Raw genomic sequence first — 27269 nt, forward strand, 5'->3', positions numbered from 1 at the left:
GAGCTTGGGTTTTTTATAAATGCAGTCTGTAGAAGGTGGAGGAGCGGGTGTCCCCTGGCTTTCCGGGAGGGGTCAGAGCGCTACTTGTGTTCAGTCAGGGGCCTTTGGGACCAGCCTGTCCGAGTGGCAGCCCTGCCCGGACCCACAGGGACAGCAAAGCGAAACACAGGCTGAGTAACCTCTGCGGTAGCAACTTCTCCAGAGGCCAGTTATTAGAAAGTGCAGGGGGAGGGGCTGCCACTCCCAAAGAGGTTTAAAAAACTGTGAAATCCCAAGTTATTTTTCTGAGCGTCGTAGTCTAGATAAGAGAGCCGAGAGATTCCCAGCGTTCCATGATGCCTTTCACCTTCGTTCTCCCAGCCGAGGCTCCAGCTTCACTGCCTTTGTCATGTCTAATGGTCTCCATCTTGGTCACAACCCTGCTGCTTACCGCAGTTCATTTTCCATCCATTTTTCTGAGAGATGGGAAAAACCAGTATGTTAGGAAATAAAGTGCACCGGTAAGCACAAGCACGGAAGCCAAGCTGAGCCCCTTGGCCCCCCTCCGTCCCTCTTGGGGCCATCTCAGCCGGCAGGAAGTGCTTCTGTGGCTGCAGCTGGCTCCTGTGCTCAGCTCGGGCCTGGCAGGGCGGCCTGGGTCATCAGTGTATGAGGTAAGAGAAGGTCAGTGTCCAGAAGCAGGGAACTGCCTGTGTGTGCTCCGACCTGTCACCCTTCTAAGGACAGAAGCGTGTCGGGGCGACAGTCGTCGTTGAAACCCCTAGGCCTGTTAAGCCACACATCCCTGTGTGTGTGAGAGAGACAGACCTGGCGTAAAATGTCATAAACAGCCCTGTTTATGGAATGACTATGTTCCAGGCGAGATGACAGTTGAGTTTTTGTAAATCGCGTCTTTGCCCAGAGAACTTTAGTTCGTATAAGATTCCTGCAAACGATCCATTTATGCAAGAATCATCTCTCCCTGATGTTTTTCAGTGAAGGTTTCGTACTGCTGAGCGTGAATTGGGTTTTCTTAAAATGAACATCTGCCACGACAAATCTCCCCATGCTCTGAAGACAGAAGACTATATTCCTGAGGAAAAATTTTAGTCAGAAAATGATCTATGCCTTCATGGGAATTTAGCTACAAAAATGCCATCTTGTTGAGGATTTTGCTAGTAGGAGAAATGATGTTCAGTGTGGGTCTTGAGAAGTGCCGTGAGCTCACACTGATATTTAGAGCCCGCCGCCTTTTCATACCAAGTCCTTTTCCTCCTTCCTCGTCAAATTCCCTTGGCCAGAAGCCAAGGCCTTGCCACACCATCAGGTGCTTTCTCTCCTGTCCTGCTCCCTCCCCCTTCTTCTCTGGCCAGGCCGAGTGCAGTGACCCTTGTCAGAGGCTGGTGGTCAGCCTGCAGGACAGAGTTCTTCCAGCAGAATAGCTGGGATTCCTGGGCAGAACTCTGCTGTGGTTTTGTTTGTTTAAGCATGTGGTTCACTGCCTTCAGTCTCCCTTGTTTCCGAATATGGTATCCTCAAATCCTTGTGGCTGGTGGAACTTGAGATGCCCGCCCCCTCTACCAGCCTCAGGGGTCCTGATGACACCAAAGATTCAATCTGAGTTGAAAAGGGGAAACACAGATCCCGCTGTTTGGGGTGTCATTTGAAAGTGAGAGCCTGGTTAAGAATTTGTGATCCCTGTTAGGCCAACTGTGTGGGACTCCAGCCTGTGCTGAGAGGCATTTTCCCATCTCAAAGGCAGGCTGATCACCGGAAGTGCAGCCAGTCCAGCTGGAAGGGAAGACAAGGGAATCCAGCCCGGTCTCCAGCGGCAGTCTTCTCCGACTTCAGCTGCTCTAACTCCTGGCTCTTCTGGCGCCTTCCTCAAACACAGGGTCCTATTTTTAGTGCTGGGCTGTCATTTTTGATGTGCTGTTATTGCCAAAAAAAAAAAAAATCAGTGGCAGCTGCAAAAGAAATCTTGGTGTAAAGGCCCCGTTTATAATGCAGATAGAACTTGTTTACCAAATAAGAGAGACTGGAATGTCACGGTGGATCAGCTGCGCATCAGATGGAAGAGCCTTGAGTTTGTTCCTTCCATGCCGTCCTGCCCACATCTGGCCACGTGCAGCGCGGGTGCCTGCTTTGTGCCACAGTCAGCTCCCTTCGGAGGAGGGGCTCCCTAACTGCAGGGAGGTCTCCAAGGAGTCGCAGGCCCAGGTAGTAGCTCACATCCTCCGTGTCACCAGCCAGCCCCGGGTGTTTAGATCCGTCTGAACCTAAACCAGTATATATATATATTATACCTGCTGCTGCTGCTACTAAGTCACTTCAGTCGTGTCCGACTGTGTGCCACCCCAGAGACGGCAGCCCACCGGGCTCCCCCATCCCTGGGATTCTCCAGGCAAGAACACTGGAGTGGGTTGCCATTTCCTTCTCCAATGCATGAAAGTGAAAAGTGAAAGTGAAGTCGCTCAGTCGAGTCCAGCTCTTGGCGACCCCATGGACTGCCGCCTACCAGGCTCCTCTGTCCATGGGATTTTCCAGGCAAGAGTACTGGAGTGGGTTGCCATTGCCTTCTCTAATATATATACCTAAACCAGTATAAATACTAGTCTGTTTACAGTATTTATATATAATTTATTTATAAACTTAGACGTGTGACGGGTGGTGATGAGCCCGTTGGTATAACACAGGTTGGAATGGCACCTGGGGTCAAGACCCTTGGTAGCTTCCACTTCATCCATCCGTGGTTTGTTCTGGTTTTCCCCATCTTCAGAAAACTGGTAAAGCAGACAGGATTTCTTTGTCCCTCCAAGGGAGATGGGGCCCCTATGTCACATTTATGTCCTTTGCTGTATGTGTTCCTGGGAGTTAAGCCATGGCCAGGCCAAGACAGTTGGAGTAGAAATACTGTCTGTCCTGAGAGGTGTCTGGAGAGGATGCACGGACCCTGCACTGCTGAGCCCCCAGTTCCCCACTTCAGCTGTCTGGGTGCTGGGGGACCCCTGGCTTCACAGGGGAGCTGGGCCCCGCCCTCTTGGAAAGGGGGCAGCTGGGGCCTGTCCTGCAACTGCCCAGGAGCGCTCAGTTCCAAACTGTTACCCTGTTTTGTTTTATTCCTCGGAATCAGTGTTAAATCTGGGAGACTGACCCATTGCACTGCACTGCACTGTGTAGCATTTATTGTGGTTGCTGTATAGTGTTACCACCGTGATCTGTTGATGGGGTTGGTGGTCCACACCAGCTGGGCTGCTCCAGCTCAGGGCTGTGACGAGTGCACATCTCTCCATGCTCACATAGGCACCTCCGCACCTCCGCTCCGGGGCACCTCCAGGCTAAACATCCTGTGTTCCAGGGGCACCTCTGGGTGCATGTCTGCACCTGGGTTGCTGGGTGGAGGGATGTGAATGTCTTCAGCCAGCACTGGGTCTCGTTTTTGCGGTTGCTTGGACTACCAGTGAGGTTGGGCGCTTTTCATGAGTTATTGGCCTTTGGTCTTCACCTTTTGTGAACGGCCTATTTCTGTGTTTTCCCAGTTTTTATACTGAGGCATCTGATTGATTTGTAGGAATGCCAGGAGTTTGTAGGGGTGAGGCTGTATTTAAAGAAGAATTGCCCCAGGACTAGAGCTGCAGCGTCAGGCTCGAGCTTCTCCTTCCTTCTCTGCATTGGAGACAGCTTTCCTGCTGTGTCTCTTTCCCACCCTCACACCTTCCTGTCCTCTGCCGAAGAGCGTCGTCCTGGCCGGGGGGACAAGCACAACCTGCCACTGTCCTTCCCTCTAGACAGTGGTCCACATGCCATAGCTGAAGTCTCCTCTTCTAACTGAACCCCTTTTCTACTCATAATCCACCCCCTCCCCCCGCCATTACGTGTCATGACCTGGGAGTGCAGAGGTGCAGCAGCTGCCATGAGGTGGTCCTGAGGGTTCCTGCCCTGTATTCTTGCCCTTCACATAGTTCCTGCTTTGTCCTTGGCTGCCTCCCTGCAGAGAGTCCCCTGCCAGCAGCAGCTGCCTGCCTCAGGGCCAAACTGGGCTGTTCGCCTGGGCACACAAGTCCCTCCACAGTCTGCTCGTCCTTTTTTTTTTTTTTTTTTTTTTGCTTTCTCAACATCCTTAGTCCAGAATCTGGATTTGTTACAGAGATTCTAAGCTCCATGAAGGCAGGAATGATATGATACACTCTCACTGTCTCAGTATTTATTAGTTCTTTTGGACTGAAATGTATGACTTTAAGGGAAGAAGAGAGGCTGGACAGTAATACTGATCTCTGTGTTTGTGTTGCCCCATACTGTTGTTGTCTCGTACTGTGAAAAAAAATGACAATAAAACACACGCTTTGTGGCTCCTGAATCTGCATTTGGGCTGGGCTTGTAGAGAAGGTTCTCATAGATGGCGCTGCCGTGATAGAGTGGCTTGGTGGAGTCTGGGGCTCCATTTCCAGTATGGCACACGCATGTGGTGGCCGGGGTTGCTGGCTCTGTACTGGGACGTCAGCCACATACAGCTTCTCCCAGGAGCCTCATCTCAAGGGTGCTTGGGCTTCCTCACAGCATGGCATCTGGTTCCAAGGTGTGTTCCAAGGAATCAAAAGCTGCCCTCAGGGCCTGGGCCCACACACTGGTGCAGCATCATTTCTGCTGTATTCTGTTGGTCTGAGGTGTCACAGAGCCCACCCAGATTCAGTGGGGGCAGAGTGCGTGGTCCCCTTCCTCTCAGTGGGAGGGGTGTCAGAGGATCTGTGGCCTCCTTTGGCTACCACCCTGTGGCCATCATGCTAACAGTCTCCTCCTCCCTGTAGCCCTCACGGCCGCTGCTGGACGAGGCAAGCTGGAGGTCTGTGAGCTGCTGTTGGAGCGTGGAGCTGCCGTGTCTCGGACTAACAGGAGAGGGGTCCCTCCATTGTTCTGCGCGGCACGCCAGGGGCATTGGCAGGTACCCAGGGGACCCCGGAGGCTTCAGAAACAGTGGTTGGGAAAAGTGCCCATCGCCGCTGCTGGACCCCGTCTTTCTCACATTCTTGGCTTCTGCTTGTACGGGGAGTCCTGCAGCATCAGGGCGGACATCTGACCGGCTGGCATAGTCAGCCATGTGGGCTGGTAACCAGGTCAGAGACCCATAGCCACTTCCTTTTAACTGAGGAAGGGAGTGGAGCTGGTGAAGCCCATCATGTCATCAGGAGATTTGCTGTAACAGAGTTGTTGTCACACCAGGATGACCCATTTGTCCAGCGCACTTGGGAGAGGAGTGGTCCTGCTGTGCTCTTTGGGAAAGGAAGTGTCTCCCTCTGGTCCTGCACTGTGACTCAGGCTGCTTTCTTTTACTGGGAGTGATGTGCTGCTGCTCGTAATTAAGGGATCCCTGAGAGCAGCGGTTTAGTCTTGCATTCCTTCATTTTGTAAACACTGACCATGTATCTACCCCATGCCTGGCACCAGGTTACACACAGCTGCATAAAAACAAACGGCTCTCACCATATCCTTTATAGGAAGAATTTTCTAGACCCCAGTTTACATCATAGAGTCGTGACCCTTCTGATTCCTGCCAGCTCTGTCAGTAGGAGCCTTGAGGGCTCCGCACCAAGGTTCTGGCTTTTCTCCTTTCCGGTTCTAAAAGCTTGGTTTGCCCTGTCTGTTCCCTGTTACTCTCACAGCTCCCTGCGATGTCCTAGCTGATCCTCTCTCCTGGTCTTAGTGTCCCGTAAGTGGTGAGGAAGTTTGGAAGCATTTGTTGGTGGGTCCAGAATGAGAAAGCAGTGGGAACATGCCCCCTTCTTGTGGTGGCATTAGAACAAATGTGGTCCTGGAGGGAGAGAAGCTGCACCACTGCCCCCTAGGACCACTGCCTCTCCCACTGGGAGGGCATTGCAGGAGATGCCACTGCCCCCTAGGCAGAGCAGCTCCCGCTGGGAGGGCATTGCAGGAGATGCTTGTCTGGTGTTTTCGCTCCCCCTTTCACCATGTACTGTTTAAAGGCATAACTTTGAGGCAGAGACTCTTGTCCAGGAAGCTTTGGTAAAATCCCCCTGGTGTGAAGGTCCAGCTGTCCCTGGAAGCAGACGGCTGAGGGGAGAGGGTAGGTGTTTCCCCACCAGCAACGTGGCATCAGTGCCCTGTGGGGCCCTGGCTCACTCCCTTAGTTCTGCTCAGCTGCTCCATAGTGGCTCATAGTGGCTGAGCCTGACTGTGCTCAGGATCCCCCTCTCCTGCAAACTGCTGCCTTGCATGTGCCTGTGTTATAGATAGAGTAATGAATTGGGCATGTTAAAAAGAGTATATATTTGAAAGAAGAGTCTGTTCAAAGAAATAAAATATAAAGATTTTACAAGCCCCCTGGATCACATAACATAGAGGGGTTTTTGAAGAGTCCTTTCACTCCTCTTAGAGGTGGAACAACCAGCCCGAGCAGAGAGCATGTGATTTCAGATGCAGCGGCAAGTGTGTGATCCCTAGTGTTTCTTTCAGATTGTTAGGTTGCTCTTGGACCATGGCTGTGACGTGAACCTAAGTGACAAGCAGGGCCGGACGCCCCTCATGGTGGCTGCTTGCGAAGGGCACCTGAGCACCGTGGAATTTCTCCTTTCAAAAGGTAGCGGCACTGTCCCCCTGTGAGGGCTTCTCTTGGGTGGACAAAGAAAAGAGCTTTGGCAGACCCATTTAGTACTTTCTGATTCAGTTTTTTTTTTAAATCTCTTTATTAAGTCTATTATTTATGGATGTTTTCTGCCTTGCACACAAGTAGAGGGTTTAGGGGTGCATCCCATGTACCCATTGCTCAGCCACAGCAGGGACGATCATTTCACCCATCAGCTACAGATTTCACCAGCCTGGTGGCCACATTCTGCAAGCCAGGCCCCTATGGATGCGGAAGGGTTTGCTCAGGTCTGGCCTTTCCGAAGTCACATTTATTGAATGGGCTTCTCTTTCAGGTGCCACCCTTTCTTCTCTGGACAAGGAGGGTCTGTCGGCATTAAGCTGGGCGTGTCTGAAAGGTCACAGGGCTGTTGTCCAGTTCCTAGTGGAGGAGGGAGCCGAGATCGACCAGACGGACAAGAACGGCCGCAGCCCCCTGGACCTGGCCGCCTTCTATGGCGACGCGGAGACCGTAGGTACCGCGGTGGCTGTGCTCCCCACCTGCGCCAGGCGGGCCGGGCCGCCTACTGATCTGGGATCCGAGCCATCCTCAAGTGTGTGTGACGCCGCCCCAGCGTGGACCGGCTGTTTGTGTGTGCCGTGGGGTGGCTTTTGTTTTCTGCTAGTTCTGTGGCATGCGGTCTGTTTCAGAACTGGAGTCAAGATTTTGATAGATTCTTAAAAGCTTAAAATTCCATGATGACAGACTGCACTCACATACGTGGATGCAACACGCATCCGTGAGTATGTGTACGCACACGCATATGTAGCTTTATTTTCTTATAATTTTCATAGAAATAGAATTCCTATGTAGTTCATTTAAAAATCACTTATGTATGTGAGAAATTACTGCTCAAATAATTAGTTGGTTTGCTTTTAAATCAATGCAGCTTTGTCTTGAAATAATATAAAATACTTTGGGGCACTGTCTTTATCTTTGTCAAATGCCTGAGTCCCTAACTGAGGAATGAAGGGATAAAACCTTAATAAATGAAAAACCACAAAATGTCTTTCAGGGAAAAACCCACATCTTTGTCAGTCTCTACATCCCATGTACCAAGCAGGTGTTGGAGGAATGTTCAGCTCCTTGAGAATGGTCATTTATGAATAGTTACGTGTGTCTAACATGAGAATTAGACAGACAGGTACTGTGTTGCTGGGAGCTGTGGACCTTGGGGTGGAAGCGATCCTGCACATCTGTGCCTGATGGTTTTAAAAGGCAATGATATTGGAATTAAGTGGTCTCAATTTCCTGGACATTATAAATTGTACATAAGTGTCAATTTCCCCAAAACAGCTATTTAACTAAACCTCACATCTCCACACTTTTCTTTCTCCGTTTTTGTTACCTTACTAGATCCTCTAGTTTATCAACATTAGGGAAGAGTGAAGGAGCTTAGTATTCTGTCATTAAAAAAAAAAAAAAAATTGGGTATAAACACATAACATAAAATTTACCATCGAAACCATTCCTACGTGAAGACTTCAGTACTGCTACACACACGTCACGATGCTGTGCAGCCAGAGCCCAGGCTCCTTTTCTGTCGGGTAAGACTGAAACAGCACCCACTGAACAGTAAGCCCTTGTTACCACCCCTCACCCCCAGCCTCCGGCAGCTGTCTTTCTATCAGTACTTCTCTTTCTCTGAATGACAGCGTTTGGTCCTTCATACAAGTGGAATCATACAATATTTGTCTTCTTATGACTGACTGATTTCACTCAGCATTGTGTCTTCTGGGTTTGTCCATGTCATAGCACATGTCAGGATGTCCTCAAGGCTGAGTAATATTCCGCTTATGTATTTGCCTCATGTTGTTAATCCATTCATCCACTCGGTGGGCACGTGCACTGCTTCCGCCTCTTGGCTATTAGGAATAGTGCTGTTATGAACATGGGTATGCAAATATTTCACCGAGATCTTGCAAATTCTTGGAGATCTATCATTCTCTTGAGTAGATACCCAGAAGTAAGAGTGCTGAGTCAAGCGGTAATACTGTCTTAATTTTTTGAGGAACCTTCATACTGTGTGCATAGTGGTCACATCCTGTCAGCAATGCGCATGGGTAACTATTTCTCCATATCCTCTCTAACACTTGCTTTCTGTTTCATTCTGTCCTTTTTAACAGTTCAGTTCAGTTGCTCAGTCGTGTCCGACTCTTTGCAACCCCATGAATTGCAGCACCCCAGGCCTCCCTGTCCATTTAACAGTAGCCATCCTAATAGTTAATAACTTGTTTTGTGTCTTTGATTTGCTGTTCCCTAGTGATGAACATTTTCTCACATGTTTATTGGCCATCTGTATGTCATCTTTGGAAAAATGTCTGTTCAGATACTTTGCCTATTTTTTCACTTTTATTGAAGTATAGTTGATTTACAGTGTGCTAACTTCTGTGCAGAACGACCCAGTTATACATATATATATACCTTTTAATATTCTTTCCATTATGGCTTATCACAGCTTTGCCTGTTTTTAAATTGGGTTATTTGAGGCTTTTGTTGTTGGGTTGTAGGAGTTCTTTACATATCCTGGATATTAATCCCTCTAGTGTGTTATTTTGTGAACAGCTGGTATACTGATAAGATGTATCAGATCCACATGAAACTCTAAGCAGTCTACAGACTTTCCCAGTGAGTGGCTCAGTTTTCCTGGCAATTTCTGTTTCTGTCAAACCACAGTGTGGTTTTCCCACTTGTTCTCTGTTTAGCCCAAGTGATAGCTGTTTTATCACATCAAGTCAGTCTTGGTAGCATGCTCTTAAGCTTTCCATCTTTACAGTCTCTGTATTCAAATCTCTTTCCTATGCCTTAAAAGTGAATTATTATTGGGTCTGGCAGATTCCAACCTTTTCAGGTTCTGTATCCAGGCTGTGTGGATCTGAGTATTTCTGGAGTGCCTGTTGCCGTTGGAGCTATGGCAGAAGCCTGTCTCCTAATAAGTAATTGGAGATGAAAAAGTGACTGTATCTTATCTCTGTGGCCTGGGAAGTAGGATGCGAAGACAGGTGAAGGCGTGCGTGTACCTGTCTGTGGTCTGGGTGACGGACACACTCCCCACCTGCTTCCAGAGCATCTGTCTGCCTTCCTCATTGCCAACATCACAGTCACTTTAGCAGAGCAGGTTTGAGCTGTGGATTGCAATTTCTCTGCTTTGTTCTGTGTCAACTTTATTTCCATTCTAGGATCCCATTAGGCCAGAGGCATCTGAGATCAGAGTGAAGTAAGATCGCCAGCTTCTTTCTACACCAGCTGCGGCCTCGGGTAGGCGAGGGCTCCTCTGCCTGCGCCCTCAGGGCCTGTGCGCTCTCTCTGCAGGTGCTGTATCTGGTGGACAAGGGGGCTGTGATTGAGCATGTGGACCACAGCGGTATGCGGCCCTTGGACAGAGCCATTGGTTGTCGGAACACATCTGTAGTGGTTACGCTGCTGAGAAAAGGAGCCAAATTAGGTCAGTGAACAAACACCTCAGTGCAGCAACAAGGGGAAGGGTAGCTTCAGATTTTAGAGCTCGTGAGGGACTATATTCACCTGCTCCCAGGTTAAGGAGTAAGAGGTCAGGTGTATGGAGGGTTTTTTTTTTTTTTTTTGGTCCGTCTGCTGCTGCTGCTGCTGCTGCTGCTAAGTCACTTCAGTCGTGTCTGACTCTGTGCGACCCCATAGACGGCAGCCCACCAGGCTCCCCCATCCCTGGGATTCTCCAGGCAAGAACACTGGAGTGGGTTGCCATTTCCTTCTCCAATGCATGAAAGTGAAAAGTGAAAGTGAAGTCACTCAGTCGTGTCCTACTCTGTGTGACCCCATAGACAGCAGCCAACCAGGCTTCCCGTCCCTGGAATTCTCCAGGCAAGAACACTGGAGTGGGTTGCCATTTCCTTCTCCAATGCATGAAAGTGAAGTCTCTCAGTCGTGTCCGACTCCTAGCGACCCCATGGACTGCAGCCCACTAGGCTCCTCCGTCCGTGGGATTTTCCAGGCAAGAGTACTGGAGTGGGGTGCCATTGCCTTCTCCGTCGGTCCCTCTCTAAGACTCAGTTAATCACAGTCATTCAGAGTGTTTAAAAGAGGAGAAAGCAGAGGCCAGTGTTGAGGGATAGCCCAGCAGTGGGGGGTGTCGGGGTTGTGTGGGAGCCACAATGGAAGCAGTTCTGGGGGCTCCATGGGAGGGGCTAAGGGTGGATGGGCAAGAGCTGGTGGGTGGTTGTCATGAGCAGGTGAGTATGAGTACCACTGTTTGGGAGGCGGCGTCTGGTCTGCTAGGAAGGGCAGTGGCAACCCCAGCACACGTTCTGGGAGAGAAAGTTCTCAGGATTTACGGAGACAAGATGGGTGACTTAAGGATATCGAGGGTGAGAGCTCTGAGAGGTAGGACCTTGGCACACAGTTCAGAGTGTGGGGAAGGGCACCCAGACCACACTGGTTTTTTTCTGGTTTCATGTCAGACCTTTGGCTGCCAGCAGTTCTGGGGAGGGGACTGCGATGAAGGTGAAATATCATTAAGCAGCTCACGGTATCAGGAACTATTGTGAGCAGTTTCATGTTTTACTTTATTTCATCGTCACCTGCCCTATGAGAGGGGAATGAGCATATAGCATCACGTCACAGAGGAGGAACCCAGCTGAAGGTAGTGAATAGCTCCCTGAGGTCATGGTGAGCGGCAGGCCACTGTGAACCTGAGTCTGACTCCTGAGTCTGCCCTTAAGTGCTGCTCCCTGTGCGTGTTGGCAAGAGGCTTAGCAGAGCTTGTGGCTGTGCTGGCCGCAGGGGGAGAGACGGGGACACAGGCGGAGGCAGGGAGGCTGGGGCAGCAGGGCCAGAGCTCGCGTCTCAGCGCAGACTTGGTTGTGACTCTGAGGCGAGTGTGAGAGATTCTGTGAACGCTGGCCTGCCTTCACCTGTCTGTGGTCCTGACAGCACTGCAGGGAGCTAAGGAGATGATTTGGAAGCAGATCTCCACAGGAGGGAGGGTGGCTCATGATCCCACTGATGCCTTCGTGTCCCAGTGCTTTTTTCCATCGCAATGACGGTGTGTGCGGGGTGCAGCTCCCTGCTAAGCACTCTCTTCTCTTCGTTGTATTGTTATCCAGGGTCTGCAGGACATGCTGCAGGGTGCTCTGAGGCTGGGTGCTCTGCTGTGTGCAGGCTTAGCTGTGATGTATTAAAGTATGGAACTCCTTGCCTCCAAGCCCGCCCGAGTGCCTCTGAACACATGTTTATTTTGCAGGAAATGCTGCCTGGGCGATGGCTACTTCCAAACCTGATATTTTGATTATACTTTTACAGAAATTGATGGAGGAAGGAAACGTGATGTACAAAGTAAGTGGTATCGCCCTTTCTGGGACGCCATGACAGCCTGCAAGCAGCCTTAGTCGGGGGTGTAATGGATATAGCTGTGCTGCTGCACAGGATGCACGGAGCTCAGCGAGCAGACGTTCCGGGAGGTGCCATCCTGGCCTCAAGCCCGGGCTTTGATATCTTAACAGCAGAATCTTCCAGGTGGAACGCACTCCTCTTTGTGTCTGGGAACCATTATTTCTGAACAAATCCTTGTGGCTGTAACTATGATTTACAGCCTGTAGCTTTGCTATGGAGGCAGAGTAGCTTCTAGTTTAACGGGCACGTCCTACAGGAAATTCTTTGGCGCCTGGAATCATGAGACGTGGGAAAGAAACACTCAGGAGACATTTTCATAAGAAAAGAATCATGCAATCTCCCAAGCCTTTATTATCTTCATTTTAGTATCTATAAGCCTCTCGAATTTGAAACTGTTTCTGGAGAGATTTTTACTTAAAATAGTCAATAATATATAATACTCAGGAGGCAAATTAATTTTTTTCTCATTTTCCCTTTGAAATGTAAAGACAATTTAAAGAGTAGTGATTTTGACTTGAACAAATTTCACACTAAGACGTCCAGTTTAGATCGGGGGTCAGTACACTTTGCCTGGAGAGAGGAAGGGAGGAACTATGGTAGGCTTTGCTCTGTGGTTCTTGTCACACACACCACACACCCCGCACCCCACCCCCACCCCAAACTGTGCTCTTGTGGCACAGACTCAGCCACAGTGACACACAGAGGAGCCAGGCCAGGTTCCAAACCGTGTTTGCAGAAATAGCAGGCCAGGTTTGGCCCAGAAACTGTAGTTTGCAAACCCTGAGTTTAGAGAAATAGGCCATTTCCATAGATCATCATTCTTTCCAGGTCTCTGATTAGAAAGAATTAAAAGATTATGAAAACAAAAAACTATCAATACATCATGACCGTTTTAATCCTTTTTGCCATGAAGCAGCTGCACTTGCTGTGTTTTCCTTTTCTTTCTTTCTTTTTTTTTTAAATAATAACAAATAAATAGGCGTATAGCATGACCCAGCAGGGTTCCTGGCTTGGAATCAGTTTGAAATTGAGTTCAGAGTGTGTATTGTTGTGGCTTTGAAGTGGTTTTAATATGAATTTTGGTTGGCAATTATGTTAGAAATACTAAGCCATTTTCAACAGACTTCATACCTGCTGCGAGACAGACCCGACAGAGCAAATGGATTTCTTTAGCCTTGAAAATGATGTGCGGTGCTGCGTGGGGTTTTAAAGCCCGTGTTTTAGTTTTTCTTAAAAGAAAAATTATTATTCTCCAGCAAGCTCTAGGTTTATCCACAAGACTCTACTTGCCTTGAGAACGCCATCATTTTTCCATCTGATTTCTGTTAACGCTTTGCATGAAAGTGTCCTTACATGAGAGATCATTCATGAAATGTTTGTTGAAAATATGTAATGGGGATGATAGTCCAGTGTTTTAAGACTGATAGCTATGGGTTTGGCGATTTACGGATCCCTCCCTATATAACCGGGTTCTGGTCACAGACATCTATGTGGGCAGTGAGGCCACGTGGCCCTGCCGGTTTGTGGACTGGTTCTGGCCACAGCCCGTCCTCATCAGGGTCCTTATTCATCTTGCAGCCTCTGAAAAAGATAAATTTCTCTGGTTTTTTATTCCTAGAAAGGGAAGATGAAAGAAGCAGCCCAGAGGTACCAGTATGCCTTAAGGAAGTTTCCTCGAGAAGGATTCGGAGAGGACATGAGACCATTCAATGAGCTAAGAGTTTCCCTCTATCTCAATTTGTCTCGCTGCCGAAGAAAAACAAACGTAAGCCCCTTATTCCAGTCTTTCAGCCATAGACTGTTCTCCTGGTGGAGGAGGCCTGCCCTTCCACGCCCTAGTCCTGAGACTGCCTGTCTTGTGTTTGCACTTTTCTACGAGCTTGGTACACGGGGAGCTGCTTGCCTGGGGTGACTGTCATTAGGTCACGGCGCCCGCCCCCACCCCCCACGGTGTGGAGAGGAGAGCACGTGGGTATGGTTTCTGTGTCTCAGTGATGATGAGCACATGCAAACCGCTCCTCCACCTCTGCCCAGCTGCATGTGGCCAGAGCTGTCATGAGTGGTCTGTCCCCAGGTTCAGAAGGAAAGGGCATCGTTATAAAATGCAACACAAATGCGTTACATACAGTCTGCCTAGTGTTTATTATGTTTGCTTAAAAGGTAAGCCAGGAACTGGTTAGTTCATAATTAATTAACCGTAGTTAATTCACAGTTAACTTATAACTGGATTTGTTTCAGTACCACTTGCTTTCTTTTTAACTGCATCCTGCCTCAAGCAAGCCTGTGACCTTCCTGCTTCTGCGCCCACATACTCTTCCGCCTTCCTGAGGCATCTGTGCCCCCCAAGGCTCCCTCCTCTCCCCCCCCACCCCTGGGTGCCGGCTCTCATTGGCCTTCACTTTGCTCCACTGCTTCCAACACTGTTCTCTCTCCAGAGTTCAACGATTTTTGCTTCTCTGTTGGATTCTTCCCATAAGAACATTAATACACTTTAGCTGTCACCCAACTCTACAACAAAAAACCTGACTTGCCTTCCGCTTCACCTTGCTCCGACTGTGTCCCAGTTCTCTGTCAACCTCTAGAGCAAAACTTCTGTTAAAACGTTGGCTGTCATCATGTTTCGGTGCTGCTTCTGACTTGTGTATTTAAATATTGATGCCAGGACTTCGGCATGGCGGAAGAATTTGCTTCTAAGGCCCTTGAGTTGAAACCAAAGTCCTACGAAGCCTTTTATGCCAGGGCGAGAGCCAAGAGAAGTAGCAGGTACCGTCTGGGGTTAGATGGGAGGCTAGTGAAGCCTTCTTGTCTTGCTCTGGCTTCAAAGCTTTGGGGGCTTCTGATCCATGAGCACCACTCAGTGCCTCTCCTCCTCTTTGATTCTGAGTAGGTAGCTTCCAGAAGGCACAGCAGTGGAAATCATTAGCAATGGCTGAGCTTTTACTTTCTCTAGACGTCTCATAACGGTTCCTCCCCTCCACCAGTTGACCTGTACTGCAACATCAAGTTCCTAGCTTAGTCCGTGTTACCAGTCACGTGGTAACCGTGTTACCAGAGACACGTGGGGAAGGGGGGCGGAGTCAATAGGACGAGTTGCTTGGGGTTGGATGGGGGAGGTGATGTGAAGAGGATTCTAACTCCCCTGCTTTATGCTGAGCTCACCCCCACCATCTGGTCTTTGTAGAGATGCTGGGGCCCTGGAACTGCATGGGTCTGGGTTAGAATTTGGCGCTCCCACTTAGCTGAGTGAGTCTAAGCTAGTTCCATGGGTTCCATCCACACAGAACCCGCACAGAACTCACTCGGCTACCTTTTCAGAGCTGCTTTATGAACAGTTGCATTCAGAGTTCTTTCTTACGTGACTTGTAATTGTATCTTTTAAAATAAAGGCAGTTCGTGGCTGCCCTGGCTGACTTGCGGGAAGCAGTGAAGCTCTGTCCCGCCAACCAGGAGATCAGGCGGCTCCTGGCCCGCGTGGAGGAGGAGTGCAAGCAGCTCCAGAGGAGCCAGCAGCAGAAGCAGCAGGCCCTGCCGCCTGCCCCACCCACCGACTCGGACAACGAGGAGTATGCCCCGACGCCCGGCCTGAACGACCACTTTCACCTTGAGGAGGCTGAAGAGGAGGAGACGTCGCCACCGGAAGAAGCCGTTTCCCTCGCTCCCAGACCCCCGCCATCCTCGTCCGCACCCTCCCCGTACATCCGAAACCTTCAGGAAGGGCTCCAGCCCAAGATAAGGCCCGTGTCGCCGCTGCAGAGTCGGCCGGGGGCCGGCAAGGCCCTGAGGGAGGCGGTGGCTCAGCCGGGGCTGACGGTGCAGCCCACCAAGCAGGCGCAGATCGTGAAGACCAGCCAGCACCTGGGCTCCGGACCGGCGGGTGTGAGAAACAGCAGCTCGAAGACGCAGGTCTCTCCTCTGAATCCTCCCCCGAGCCCCATGCCCGGAAGACTGCCCACTGCCCCCGCGGGTAGCAGAAGCCTGCATCTGGAGGGAGCAGCCTCTGGCCCCTTCGGCGATCGGCTGGGGCCCAGCCCCGCAGTCCACCTGCAGCACAGTGAGGGCGACGCTGCGTATCCTTTACCAAGCAAGATAAAAAGTGCAGAGAGGCTTCTGTCTCATGCTGCCGTGGCTGTGGACGTGGTGCCTCTAAACCCAGGGGGGCCAGTGAGCTGCAGCGACACCCGACACCCGACTTCCCTCAGTAGTTCAGGGTCTTCCGGTTCTCCATCGAGCAGCATCAAGATGTCAAGCTCCACCAGTAGTTTGGCTTCAAGCAGCAGTTTCTCGGATGGCTTCAAAGTCCAAGGACCAGATGCTCGAATTAAAGACAAGGTTGGTAGCCAGGTTCCGAGTGGCACAGCTGAGCACAGACCTCGCAATACTCCATTCATGGGCATCATGGATAAGACCGCGAGGTTCCAGCAGCAGAACCACCCCCCTGGCCGCACCTGGCACTGTGCGGTGTCAGAGGGGCTGCTGACAAGCACACCTTCTGCAGCTGGCCTGCAGGCCTCGAACTCTGAGAAGTCCTCTCTCAAGCAAGCCAAAGCCTGCCCTGGGTCTACCCTGGGTGGAGGTGTCCACAACGGGGCCCAGGTGAAGGAGCTAGAAGAAAAGAAGTGCCAAATGCCAGTCCACTGTCAGGACAGCAGGGTAACTAAGACCATTTCACATCTGTATCAGGAAAGTATGTCTAAACAGCAGTCTCATATCAGCAGTGAAGCCCACAGGAGTCACCTCCCTTCAGCAAAACCAAAGCGATCATTCATAGAATCAAATGTGTGAGCCTTAAGAGAGACCCATTTGTAGTATTTGGAAGACAATGTGTTGGTGCCTGGTAATAATTAAATGGTTGTACATGAGAAAAATTACTTTTTAGCCATATATTTTTTCCCCTCTGGAGTGGATCAGATGCCATTGATACACTGAAAGTGTCAGATTAAGCTTCTTTAGTAAACTAGAAGTCACCAGAAATAAGAATGCTAACCAGAATTGGAAAACTGCAACTAGCTATGCCTATTCAGTTAAAAATTTAAGACAGCCAGGAAGACATTAACGCATATGCTTTTCTCTTACGAAATTGTTTGGTTTTTATCACTTTTCTCCTAGCATTTGCTATGTAGTTAAGATCACATTATTTCTTAGATAATGTAAGTATCTAGTAATAGTTTAACTCATGACATAATATCCAGGTGATATGTTGTGGAAAAGAGGAAATTTTCAAGTAACAGTTCCAATAAGTCAAATCTTTATATGTATGTATACATAGGTTGACCCTTAAACAATGTAGGGGTTAGGGCCGCCAACCTCTATAGTCAAAAATCCATGTATAACTTTACAGTTGGGTCCTCTGGAGAGTTCCACATCCTTGTATTCAACCATCCATGGATCATGTAGTACTTAGTACGTAGTGACTGAAAAAAAAGTGGGCCTGGACAGTTCAAACCCCTGTTGTTCAAGGGTCAGAGTGTGTGTATGTATATATATATGGATATAAAAGACCTGAGTAATTTCTATCTGAATATAAATGTGACTTTACATATTATACAGCTGGTTTGTTTTTTTAAGCAAAATACAAGAACATCCAGGTAATGTTCTCTTCATAGTTCCCTTAAAAAGATCAACTTTTATTTGTTACAGTTCTCATTAAAATATTTTTATAGCACCTTTTTTTGAAACTACATTCCTGCTTCAGTGTATTTTTAATATTTGAAAATGATATAAACCATTTGGAGTCATGATTGGTAGTTAAGTTGAATTTGGACTAAAACACTAAGTTTTAGTAGTAGTATTCTGTATTCTTATACAGCATTCTTGGTGACATGTAAATTGGCTCTCAACTGATTCCCAAACTGCTTTTATCAATGACAGCACTCCTGGAACAAGCCTTCCAAGGTCCTCTAAGGACAGTGTTTAATTTGGATACTTAAGGTATGGTTGGCTATGGCTTTTATTATAGTCATTACTTTAGAGCTATACGTTGTATATATGAATAGCTAAAGTTGTATTCAGACTTGTAAATATAACTATTTCAAGTAATCTGGAAGTCATGTATTTGCATGTGCTTTTTAAGCTTCACCCATGCTGTTTATTGCACTGAGCGATATATAGGGCATGTTAACAGTATCCAAGTAACGGCACTTTATCTCATTTATATGAACACCTCTGAGGTGCTACAAGTCCAAACTGATGTATTATTCATTTGTAAAGATAAGGTACAGGAATGATCCTTGAGTTAAAGGTATTTTTATATGAAAATGATATGCTATTGGAGGATGTTAAAATGCTAGTTTTCAGAGAGGTGGGAGTGCTTTGTTTTATATGTTGGGATGTGAAATTATTTTCTAGAATTGGAGAGAAGGAAGTTCTATATTTACAGAATGTTTTAAAAATGAAGAGTTGTAATGAAGTTCCTATAAGCACCACTGTGGTCTTGTACGAACAGGAATCTTCTGGCGTCATTCTTCAGCATTGGTTCCTGTGTGCAGTGTACTCTGTATAGTTTCATTGTGTTTTTTTTTTTAAGAGGCTCTTCATGAGGTTCTGCTATAACTACAATGGCTTATTTATTGTTTTCTTTAATGTTGTGGAAGTCTTACTCTTGCATTATGTAGTTTTGTTTCTGCACAACTACTGTACTTGTCCGTCTGGAATAAAGACAATAGTTTGTTTTGCATTAAATGAAACAGTGGCTAAGTAGAGAAGATCTTGATGTCAGCTATCTGTCTCACTTTAATCCTGGGTGATCGTGTCCCTAAAAAAAGGCGAATAGCCTGATTTTCAGTAATACTACAAATGCATGTTTACTTTTATTTCATTTTAGAACAAGGATAATGGCATCTAGAAATCCCAATATTTCAAGGTCAAAATTAGTCTTTTTGCCTGAAACGAGCATGCATGAGGAGCCTTCTAAACATCTGTTCCAGAAATCCTGGCGTCTGTTTTTATTGGCAACACGGTATCTTCAGTTTTTAGCTCTCACTTTGGCAATACACTGAACACTGTGCTAATGTGAAATTTTGTTCTTCACATGTGTACTGATCTCTGAGTTAAACGTGTTTATACCCACATATTTCAGTTTCAAAGTCTTATGAATGAGTGTGAACATTAAACTGTTGTGTTAAAATATCCTGACTTGGAATCTTAAGCCTAAACAACTTCAGGTTATTGTATGGTTACTGCTATTATTAGCAAGGCTTAAGGGAAAGTATTTTCAGTCCTTATTTAAAGTCATATATTTAAACTCAAGGTCAAAAAACAAAACTGTGTAGGAGGGGAAAATCTAGTAACAGATAAATGCTTATTGGATGACTTTTCCTGTGATGCTGCCAGTGTGACTATTAGAATTTACCGTGATGGATTCTGAGTAAATGTATTTGGTCCAGTAGTTCCAGGAAGTGCTGTCTCCTTGGGAGGCTGTTGGTGGGAGCTGAGGCCCAAGCAGCGAGTCCTGCAGGGACAGTGGCCCCTAGTGCAGAGGGCAGGCGGTGTCCTTTCCTATGGATGGTTTTAGATTTGATTTTTTGTTTGCCTGTGCTTTGTGGAGAGGAGTAGTTAGCTTTGGTTTGTTTGTAGAGAAAAACAGAACACTTCACTTTGGTAAACTGGCATCTTAGTTTTCAGTCACTTAACTAGAAACTATCCTAGTGAAATGTAGGAAAAGAAAATCACCTTCTTTAAAACATTTAAAAAATAACATCTTTTATTGTGTTTTCTGTCAGTGACTTCAATAATTTTTAGTAATTTTTATGTGAAAACCAGCTAGCCCTTTTGAAAAATAAGTATTATTTTATCAAAACACAAGATATCTGGTCCAATGGTGAGCGCACTACCGATTTTAACAAGTCTTTTGATGGAATATATCCTTACATTGCTTTTTTATTTGTGTTTTCAAATTTCAGAACAATTACAGTGAGGGTTTGGGGGTAAGTACAGAGTCCTGGTCCCTCCGTGCCCTTAGAGTTTATTTAGTTTTAGCAAGCTTTGCACTAATGGCTTCCATTCTGGTGAACAACTTGCGAGAGGGAGGGAGAGGCAGTGTAACCTCCACTTATGGGACCTGGAGTCTTCTGAGCAAATGTTCGTCAGGGTGCTTGTATTAGCTATCAGCCTACTGTGTACAAATGTATAGTCATCTTAGCTTAAACTATGATGTGAGAACTTTTTAAGAACTCTATATTCTAAAAGGAGGCTAGTTTGCCACTTTATATGTTTCAGCAAAGTCAACTTAATGTATCTGTGATAATTTATGCTATCTAACTTGTACCTAGGTTTGGACAATGGGGAAAAAAATCATTACTACCTTGCAAACTTAGAAGCTAAAAAAACTGCTAGTAAATATATCAAAGTGACTTTCTCAATGTATTCGTAAACAAATCTATAATTATTTTGCTAAAAATCTCTTTAGAAGGATTCCAGAGAGTTATCAAATGAAATGTTATTAACTAGGATTATGTTCTAGTCTAGATTATTCTGATCTTTGGTTATAATGGAATATGATCTATAACAAGAATAAACTTGAGCATTGCAATTTGAAGTCAAAGTAAAACTTTCTCTATAGGTTAAGATTTTATTCACTATTACATGAAAAGGTAGGTAACTAAGTTTACAAAGTTTACCTTTAAATCACTCAAGTGAGATCACAGAAAATATAAATAACACAATATAGAGTTTTATTTTTGATGTGTCTCACTTAGCCATCGATCGATGGCCATTTTCAGAGTCCTATTTGGTGTAAGTATCACTGAAGAAAGAACAAGATTTGTCATGGGACTGGTACGTTTCTTTTTGCTGATCCAATTTTCCATTGCTTCCTTTTCATATGAGTAGCCATCTAAAAAAAAGAAAAAAGCCACATACACAAATTATTTGCAGTGTAGGAAAAGGGAAGTTAGGATCACTAAAATGGTTATAAAAATTCCACTGCCAAGGCCTTTACTATGATTTAAGTGGTATTCTTGTCTTGCACCATTGCTCCCAAAATATTTCTGCAATGACATCCTAAATTCTACAATGTAAGATACATTGATTGCACAAATTACCTTGAACAGTGTCCCCAAAAAACTGGAAAAGGGGCCTTCTGTTAAAAATTCAGATGTAGCACCAAGGAAGAAAGGAAATGAATCAGGTAGGAGAGAGGCGAGTGGTGGTAAAGCTGCAAGGTCCGGCTGTGCCACCAGATCTGTCCATCAGTTACTGTGGCTACAGACGGGAGCAAAGAGTTCCAGGGAAGACTCAGCCTGACTTTCCAACATACAGAAAAGTCAGGGAAACAAGATGCCAAGAGGTTATAGAGCGTACCCTACCCTACTATGGACTTGATAGTAAAGGCATTTACACTGCCAAAAGAAAAAAAAGATCCACTGGCTAAGGATTTTAATACCATGTTCTTACAAACTTATTTGTACCTGTATAAAGGTTGGAGGTTTTGCTTCACTATTTTTATACTTGTAGCTCTTTCAAACAGAAAATCTTAGTTTCTAATTACATTTACACTGTAACCTATTTGTTTTAATCTGCAATGCATAAAACCATTGCAAACTAACAATGCCAATGTGTTACTAACAAAAAACTGTTAAAGATTCTGAAGATTTCTTTCTGTCACCATGATAGATGGACTTGTTTAGTCACTAAGTCATGTCCGACTCTTTTTGTGACCCCATGGACTGTACCTGCCCCAGACTCCTCAGTCCATGGGATTCTCCAGGCAAGAATACTGGAGTGGGTATCCTATTCCTTCTCCAGGGGATCTTCCTGGATCAGGAATCGAACCTGTGTGTCCTGCACTGGCAGGTCAATTCTTTACCACTGAGCCACAAGGGAAGCCCCAATTGATCCACAACAGTTGTCTAACTGAAATTGTGTTTCAGAATCACTTGAAAAAATTTTTTTCTGATTGTTACTGGACATATAATGTGGTCCATTTACTTCCCTTTTTATCCTCCCAATTATTAGAGACTGGTTTGCTTTTCATGATGTATAAACATTTAAGGGTCTTCAAAGTAGAACTGTAAGAACAAGTCACATCAAGAAAAGTCTGTATCTGTCCAACCCATGTAACCTCTCTTCCCATGCAGGTAACCAGGTAAGTTATTGTTTACCTTTTCCTTTTGAAAATATAAGCAAATGTATGTGTGCACACACATACATATATCCTTACACATATCCTTATTCCTCTATATTCCTGCATAAAATTTACCATGCTCCATACTATTCTATACCCGATTGGCTTTTTTATTCCCCCACATTCCTGTATGGATGTATTAATGAACATCTGGGTTATTTCCAGTACCTTTTACAAATAGTGCTGCAATGAACAGTCTTATCATTTGGGAGGGAATTCTAGCAGTAGGATTTGCTGCACTGAAGAATACATTCATATAATTTTGCTAGAAATGCTTGTACTTTCATAGGAATTCTACCATTTTTCACCACTAGCAACACTGACTAGAGTGCCTGAATCTTCCCTAGAGCCCAGCCAAGAGACTATGTTGTCAAACTGAGTTTTTACCAGTTTCTCATGAGCATTTTAAGGGAGCTAGAACATTCTTTCTTCTGTTTAAGAACCATTTGCTTTGCTTTTTCCTGTGAACTGACCATATTTTTTACTAATTTTTCTACTAGATTGCTCTTTCTTAATTTCAGATTTATTTTTGATATAACTGACATAAGCTTCAGGTATGCAACATAATTATTGGTGTTCTTGTTTCTTAAGATTGCTTTGGTTATTTGGAGTCACTTGTTGCTTAATACACATTTAAAAATTGTTCTATGTCAATGAAAAATGCCATTGCAATTTTGTTAGAGATTGCACTGAAATCTGCAGATTGCTTAGGTAGTATGGACAGTTTATGGTACTATCCATGAGCACAGAGTATCTTTCCATTTATTTGTGTCTTCAATTACCTTAATGTCTTGTAGTTTTCAGTGTATAGATCTCTTACCTCCTGAGTTAAATTCTTAGGTATTTCATTCTTTTTGATGCAATTACAAATAGCACTGTTTTCTACATTTCTCTGATTGCTTGTTACTAGTATACGGAAACACAACTGATTTTTACCTAGTGATTGGGTAAACTCACTTCATTGAATTGGTTGATTAGTTATAATAGATTTTTTAGGAACTCTCTAGGGTTTTCTATGTATGTCATCTTCAAATTTTACTTCTTTTCCAATTTGGATGCCTTTTCTTTTTCTTGACTAAATGCACTGGCAAGGCCCTCCAGTCCTGTGTTGAATAAAAGTGGTAAGCGTCTGCACCCTTGTGCCACATCTTTAAAGGAAGCCATTTCAGCTTTTTACCATTGAGTATGAGGTGAGTCATATGTAACCTTTATGATTTTAAGGTAATGGCTCTCTATGCCTACTTTATTGAAAGTTTTTATCATAAGTGGATATTAAATTTGGGAGATACTTTTCTGCATCTATTGAGATGTTCATGATTTTTATCCTTCATTTTCTTAATGCGATGCATCACATTGATTTACAGATGCTGAATAATTCTTGCATCCTTAGACTAAATCCACTTGATCATGGTGTATGATTCTTTTAATGTATTGTTGAATTCGGCTTGCTGATATTTTGTTGAGGATTTTTACATCTATGGTTATCAAGGATATTGACCTGAAATTTCCTTTTCCTGTGTGCTCTCATCTGATTTTGTTATCAGGGTAATGCTGGCTCATAAAATGAGTTTGTAAGTTTTCTCTCTTCTGTTGTTTGGACGAGTTTGACAGGGATTGATATTTTTCTTGAAGTGTTCATATTCTGTGGATGAAATAAAGATTTAAATTTTTATACTTCTTTTGGCTTTTGAATCCAGGTTAGAAGTATTCCTATTCCCAGGTTATCAAGGAGTTAACCTTCACTTACTTCTGTAAATGTAAAAGGACCTGTAAAGGTTTCATTTTTTTAATATATGTCTGATTCATTTGGAATTTAATGTGTAGTATGACAGATTGGGCTAGTTTTATCCTTTCCATAGGACTAGCTGTCAGAATACCACTTGTTTAAATTCTTTATTTTTCCCACTGATTTAAAATTTCATTTTTATCATTCACTAAACTTCTGGATTTTAAAAAATTATTTTCCATTAGTCTGTCTACTCATGTGCTGATACCACACTGTTCTTTACAGAGACTGTATAACATGTTCTAGTATCTGATAGGGCACGTTGTTATGTATTCTTTGCCTTGGAACCTACTAGTCACCTGCTATATATTTCTTGGAAGAAGCCTAATAGTGACATCCTGCTGACAATGAATCGTCCTACATTGGTGTGCTAATAAGCTTTCCATGTTTTCCAGTGTAGCCTTCCATCGCAGGGATGTTTTATGGTTTTCTTCATGCTGGTTTGCCTATTTCTATGCCTATTTCTAATATCCAGTGTTTTGGTTTTGTTTTTGTAAATTAAGCCTCCATCATACCTTTTAACTGCTTTTTGTTTGCACACACAGGCACGTGTACGACATGAAGGCTGTATTATTGAGTCCTTGCTGATTTAACTCACTAAATGCGGATTACGCCCACTGGCTCCTTGTTAAACTCTCTAAGGTTCCTCTAGAAGGAGACAAAAAAAGGTTGAAGGCCTGTCAGTGTTGTGGCTAGTTGTGGACCTTTATCTGGTAGGGGTATACTCTCCAAATTTTTTTCGTTGCTTCATTGTAGGTACTGCTCAAATGTGTCTTGCCTTCTTCCCTTTAGAGAGGACACCAGCTGGGTAGTTCCTCCTCCTTAGAAGCCAGAGTTCTGAGAGACAGTATGAGGTTTTAATAACCTCAACTTATTCCCTCTGTTTTCTGAGTCCAAGAGGACATGATGCTTTCTGCAGATATTGTTACCACCTTTTGTTTTTGAGATATAATCCACATACCATAAAATCCATCCTTTTAAGTATATACAATTCAGGGGTTCTTAGTGTAATTCACAGTTATGCAACCACCACTATCTCATTTCACAGTTTCATCACTCCAGAAAGCAAGCTTAGCTCTTTATAGAGTCATGGACCTCTGAACCATATTAGCAATCACTCCTCTCCCCCAGTGACTACTATTTTCTGTCTGTATGGATTTGCCTATTCTGGACATTTCTTATAAAAAGAATCATAACGTGGTACTTGTTATCTGGCACATCCTTGCCATCTTCCATCTTTTTAAAATCATCCTAGTGGATATGAAGGTGGTATCTCATTGTGGTTTTGGTGTTCACTTCCCTAATGATGCTGAGCACCTTTTCCAGTGGCTGTTGGCCATTTGTATATCTTCTATGGGGAAAGGTCTATTCAAATCCTTTGCCTGTTTTTATCAGTTGGGATGTCTTACTATTGAGTTGTAAAAACTGTTTTCATAGGAAAATATACTCAATTTTTTTTTATCAAAAGCTGATATACAAACTTACGTATCACACTGGTCTATCACTGATAAATGATGTGTGTGTTAGTATTACTCTGAAATACTGTGACTTGAGCTACAGCCAATTCATTTGCCACCAGGCTAGATACTAGGATAACAGCATGTTTTTAATCTTCCAGGTGAAAGGGGCCCAGTTTTGTTACTAGTTTCTTACCATCCATTGTGGTGACACAATGCTGTTTTTGTTATTTCTGGTGATACATTCAAAAAGAAAGTATACTTCCTATTTTGGACTGAGAGGTATGATCAAGTCTCTTACCATGCTGTATTTCTCCTTACTTTGTTTGTAGTTTCTGCTCTGTGAAAACTGTTGCTGTGTTTGGGGCTGCGGCTAATGGCGGTTAGCCTCACGGAGACTCGCCATCTCCAGTGTCCTATATCATCCTGTGTGTGTCATTTTAACTTTTTGGGGTCTGAACTCTTTCACTGGCAACTGTATAACCCCTTTATTTTTAGTTGGAACTATCTCATTTCTGTCTGTCCTTTTATTTCTAACCTCTCTGAATCCTTGTTTTAGGTTGAACTGTGCTTTGTGAACTAACCTCAAATCTTGACTCTCTTTAGGGATGACTCAAGCCAAATTGTTATTATCAGTATGTTTGGTAATAGTTCTATCATTCTTTATTTTCATACATCACTTATATAAATTCCTTCACTATAGGAGCTGTTTTCGTCCGTTTTGATGCTTAGGGAGGTCTGTACTTTTCATCTACTAGTTTACTTTTACACTAGTATCTCTTTAAAAAGATGAGACCAAAAGTATTATCAGTACCTATTAATTCTTTACTGTAATATTCAAATTAGATAGTGGGCTTTTAATCAGTGAGCTTCTTCAACTTTTCATACTCTCCACTCTCACTTTCATAGTTGTATGATATCTACATTTTTTAGAGCATATTATCATAATAGTACTTTATTACCTTTAATTCAGCTCTGTTTTTAAATGAGTAATTTTTCCTTGCCTGCTCGTGAATTTTCAGTTTCTTGGGTGGTAGCAGTGAATAATGGAGAAGGCAATGGCACCCCACTCCAGTGTTCTTGCCTGGAGAACCCAGGGATGGGGGAGCCTGGTGGGCTGCCGTCTATGGGGTCGCACAGGGTTGGACACGACTGAAGTGACCTAGCAGCAGCAGCAGCGGTGAATAAAATGTCAACCCATTCACTCCATGGAGGTACACACTTCCTGCTATAGGGAAGTCAGTTACACTGGTCACAGCTAACCCTAAAGTTGAATGTAAACTTTCTGTGGCATTATAAATAGTGATTGGAATAATCAACAGTTCTCTACTGGTAACAAATATAATCCCCTGAAACATCTGTTTAACAAAGGAAGTAAGAATTCTGAGTAGATCTGCAGCATTGCTAATTATGTTAGCTTTCAAACTCTCCTACCGAGGTTCATCTCAAAGCAGTAAAAAGGATTATCAGAGCTACAAAGCAAGGACCACTTCCTCACCCCCACAGACACAGCCTGTCATGTATAATTTTAAAAGCAACTAGAGTTAGCTTATTTGAAATCAAACATCATTAGAGGAAAAAACTGACAATTTTTAAAAAAGGAAATACAAAGTGAACATTTACATTCAGTATAAACTAACATTGCTTGTTTTCATTATATTTTAAAGTTGACCTAAGGATTTTAAAGTTTTTAATATTAAAATTATTTTCACCCAGGGAGTATCATCTGACTCTCACTATAAACCCAGATACTGAGCTGACAAAAGCTATAGCAGATAGTCCTCAGTTCAGTAATGATACTTATTCATTTTATACACTTCTAGTAACAAAGATTAAGTTAACCCCCAAATTTCTTCCATTTAGAAACAGTGACTAAAAGAAGCATATTTTAATATGGGTTCAAATGACTTTTTGCTGTATTGA

General features: G+C 44.7%; 2 protein-coding genes across 14 annotated transcripts in view; one reads left to right on the forward strand and one right to left on the reverse strand.

Annotated features, from left to right (window-relative positions):
* TANC1 (tetratricopeptide repeat, ankyrin repeat and coiled-coil containing 1) overlaps positions 1-18692 on the forward strand; it is a 254310-nt gene extending 235618 nt beyond the window's left edge. For all 12 annotated transcript variants that reach the window (XM_070357358.1, XM_070357364.1, XM_070357367.1 and 9 more), the window contains 8 exons: positions 4785-4918; positions 6448-6571; positions 6912-7087; positions 9929-10061; positions 11835-11926; positions 13602-13748; positions 14646-14746; positions 15370-18692. In XM_070357358.1, the coding sequence (XP_070213459.1) occupies positions 4785-4918; positions 6448-6571; positions 6912-7087; positions 9929-10061; positions 11835-11926; positions 13602-13748; positions 14646-14746; positions 15370-16765 (2303 nt within the window). In that variant the 3' untranslated portion in view covers positions 16766-18692. The remainder of the gene's footprint in view (positions 1-4784; positions 4919-6447; positions 6572-6911; positions 7088-9928; positions 10062-11834; positions 11927-13601; positions 13749-14645; positions 14747-15369) is intronic.
* A 1937-nt stretch (positions 18693-20629) lies between these two features.
* Positions 20630-27269, reverse strand: part of WDSUB1 (WD repeat, sterile alpha motif and U-box domain containing 1) — a 68087-nt gene continuing 61447 nt past the window's right edge. For both annotated transcript variants that reach the window (XM_005904130.3, XM_070357370.1), the window contains exon 11: positions 20630-20813. In XM_005904130.3, the coding sequence (XP_005904192.1) occupies positions 20653-20813 (161 nt within the window). In that variant the 3' untranslated portion in view covers positions 20630-20652. The remainder of the gene's footprint in view (positions 20814-27269) is intronic.

This window comes from Bos mutus, chromosome 2 (genome assembly GCF_027580195.1).
Source record: "Bos mutus isolate GX-2022 chromosome 2, NWIPB_WYAK_1.1, whole genome shotgun sequence".
Classification (NCBI taxonomy): Eukaryota; Metazoa; Chordata; class Mammalia; order Artiodactyla; family Bovidae; genus Bos; species Bos mutus.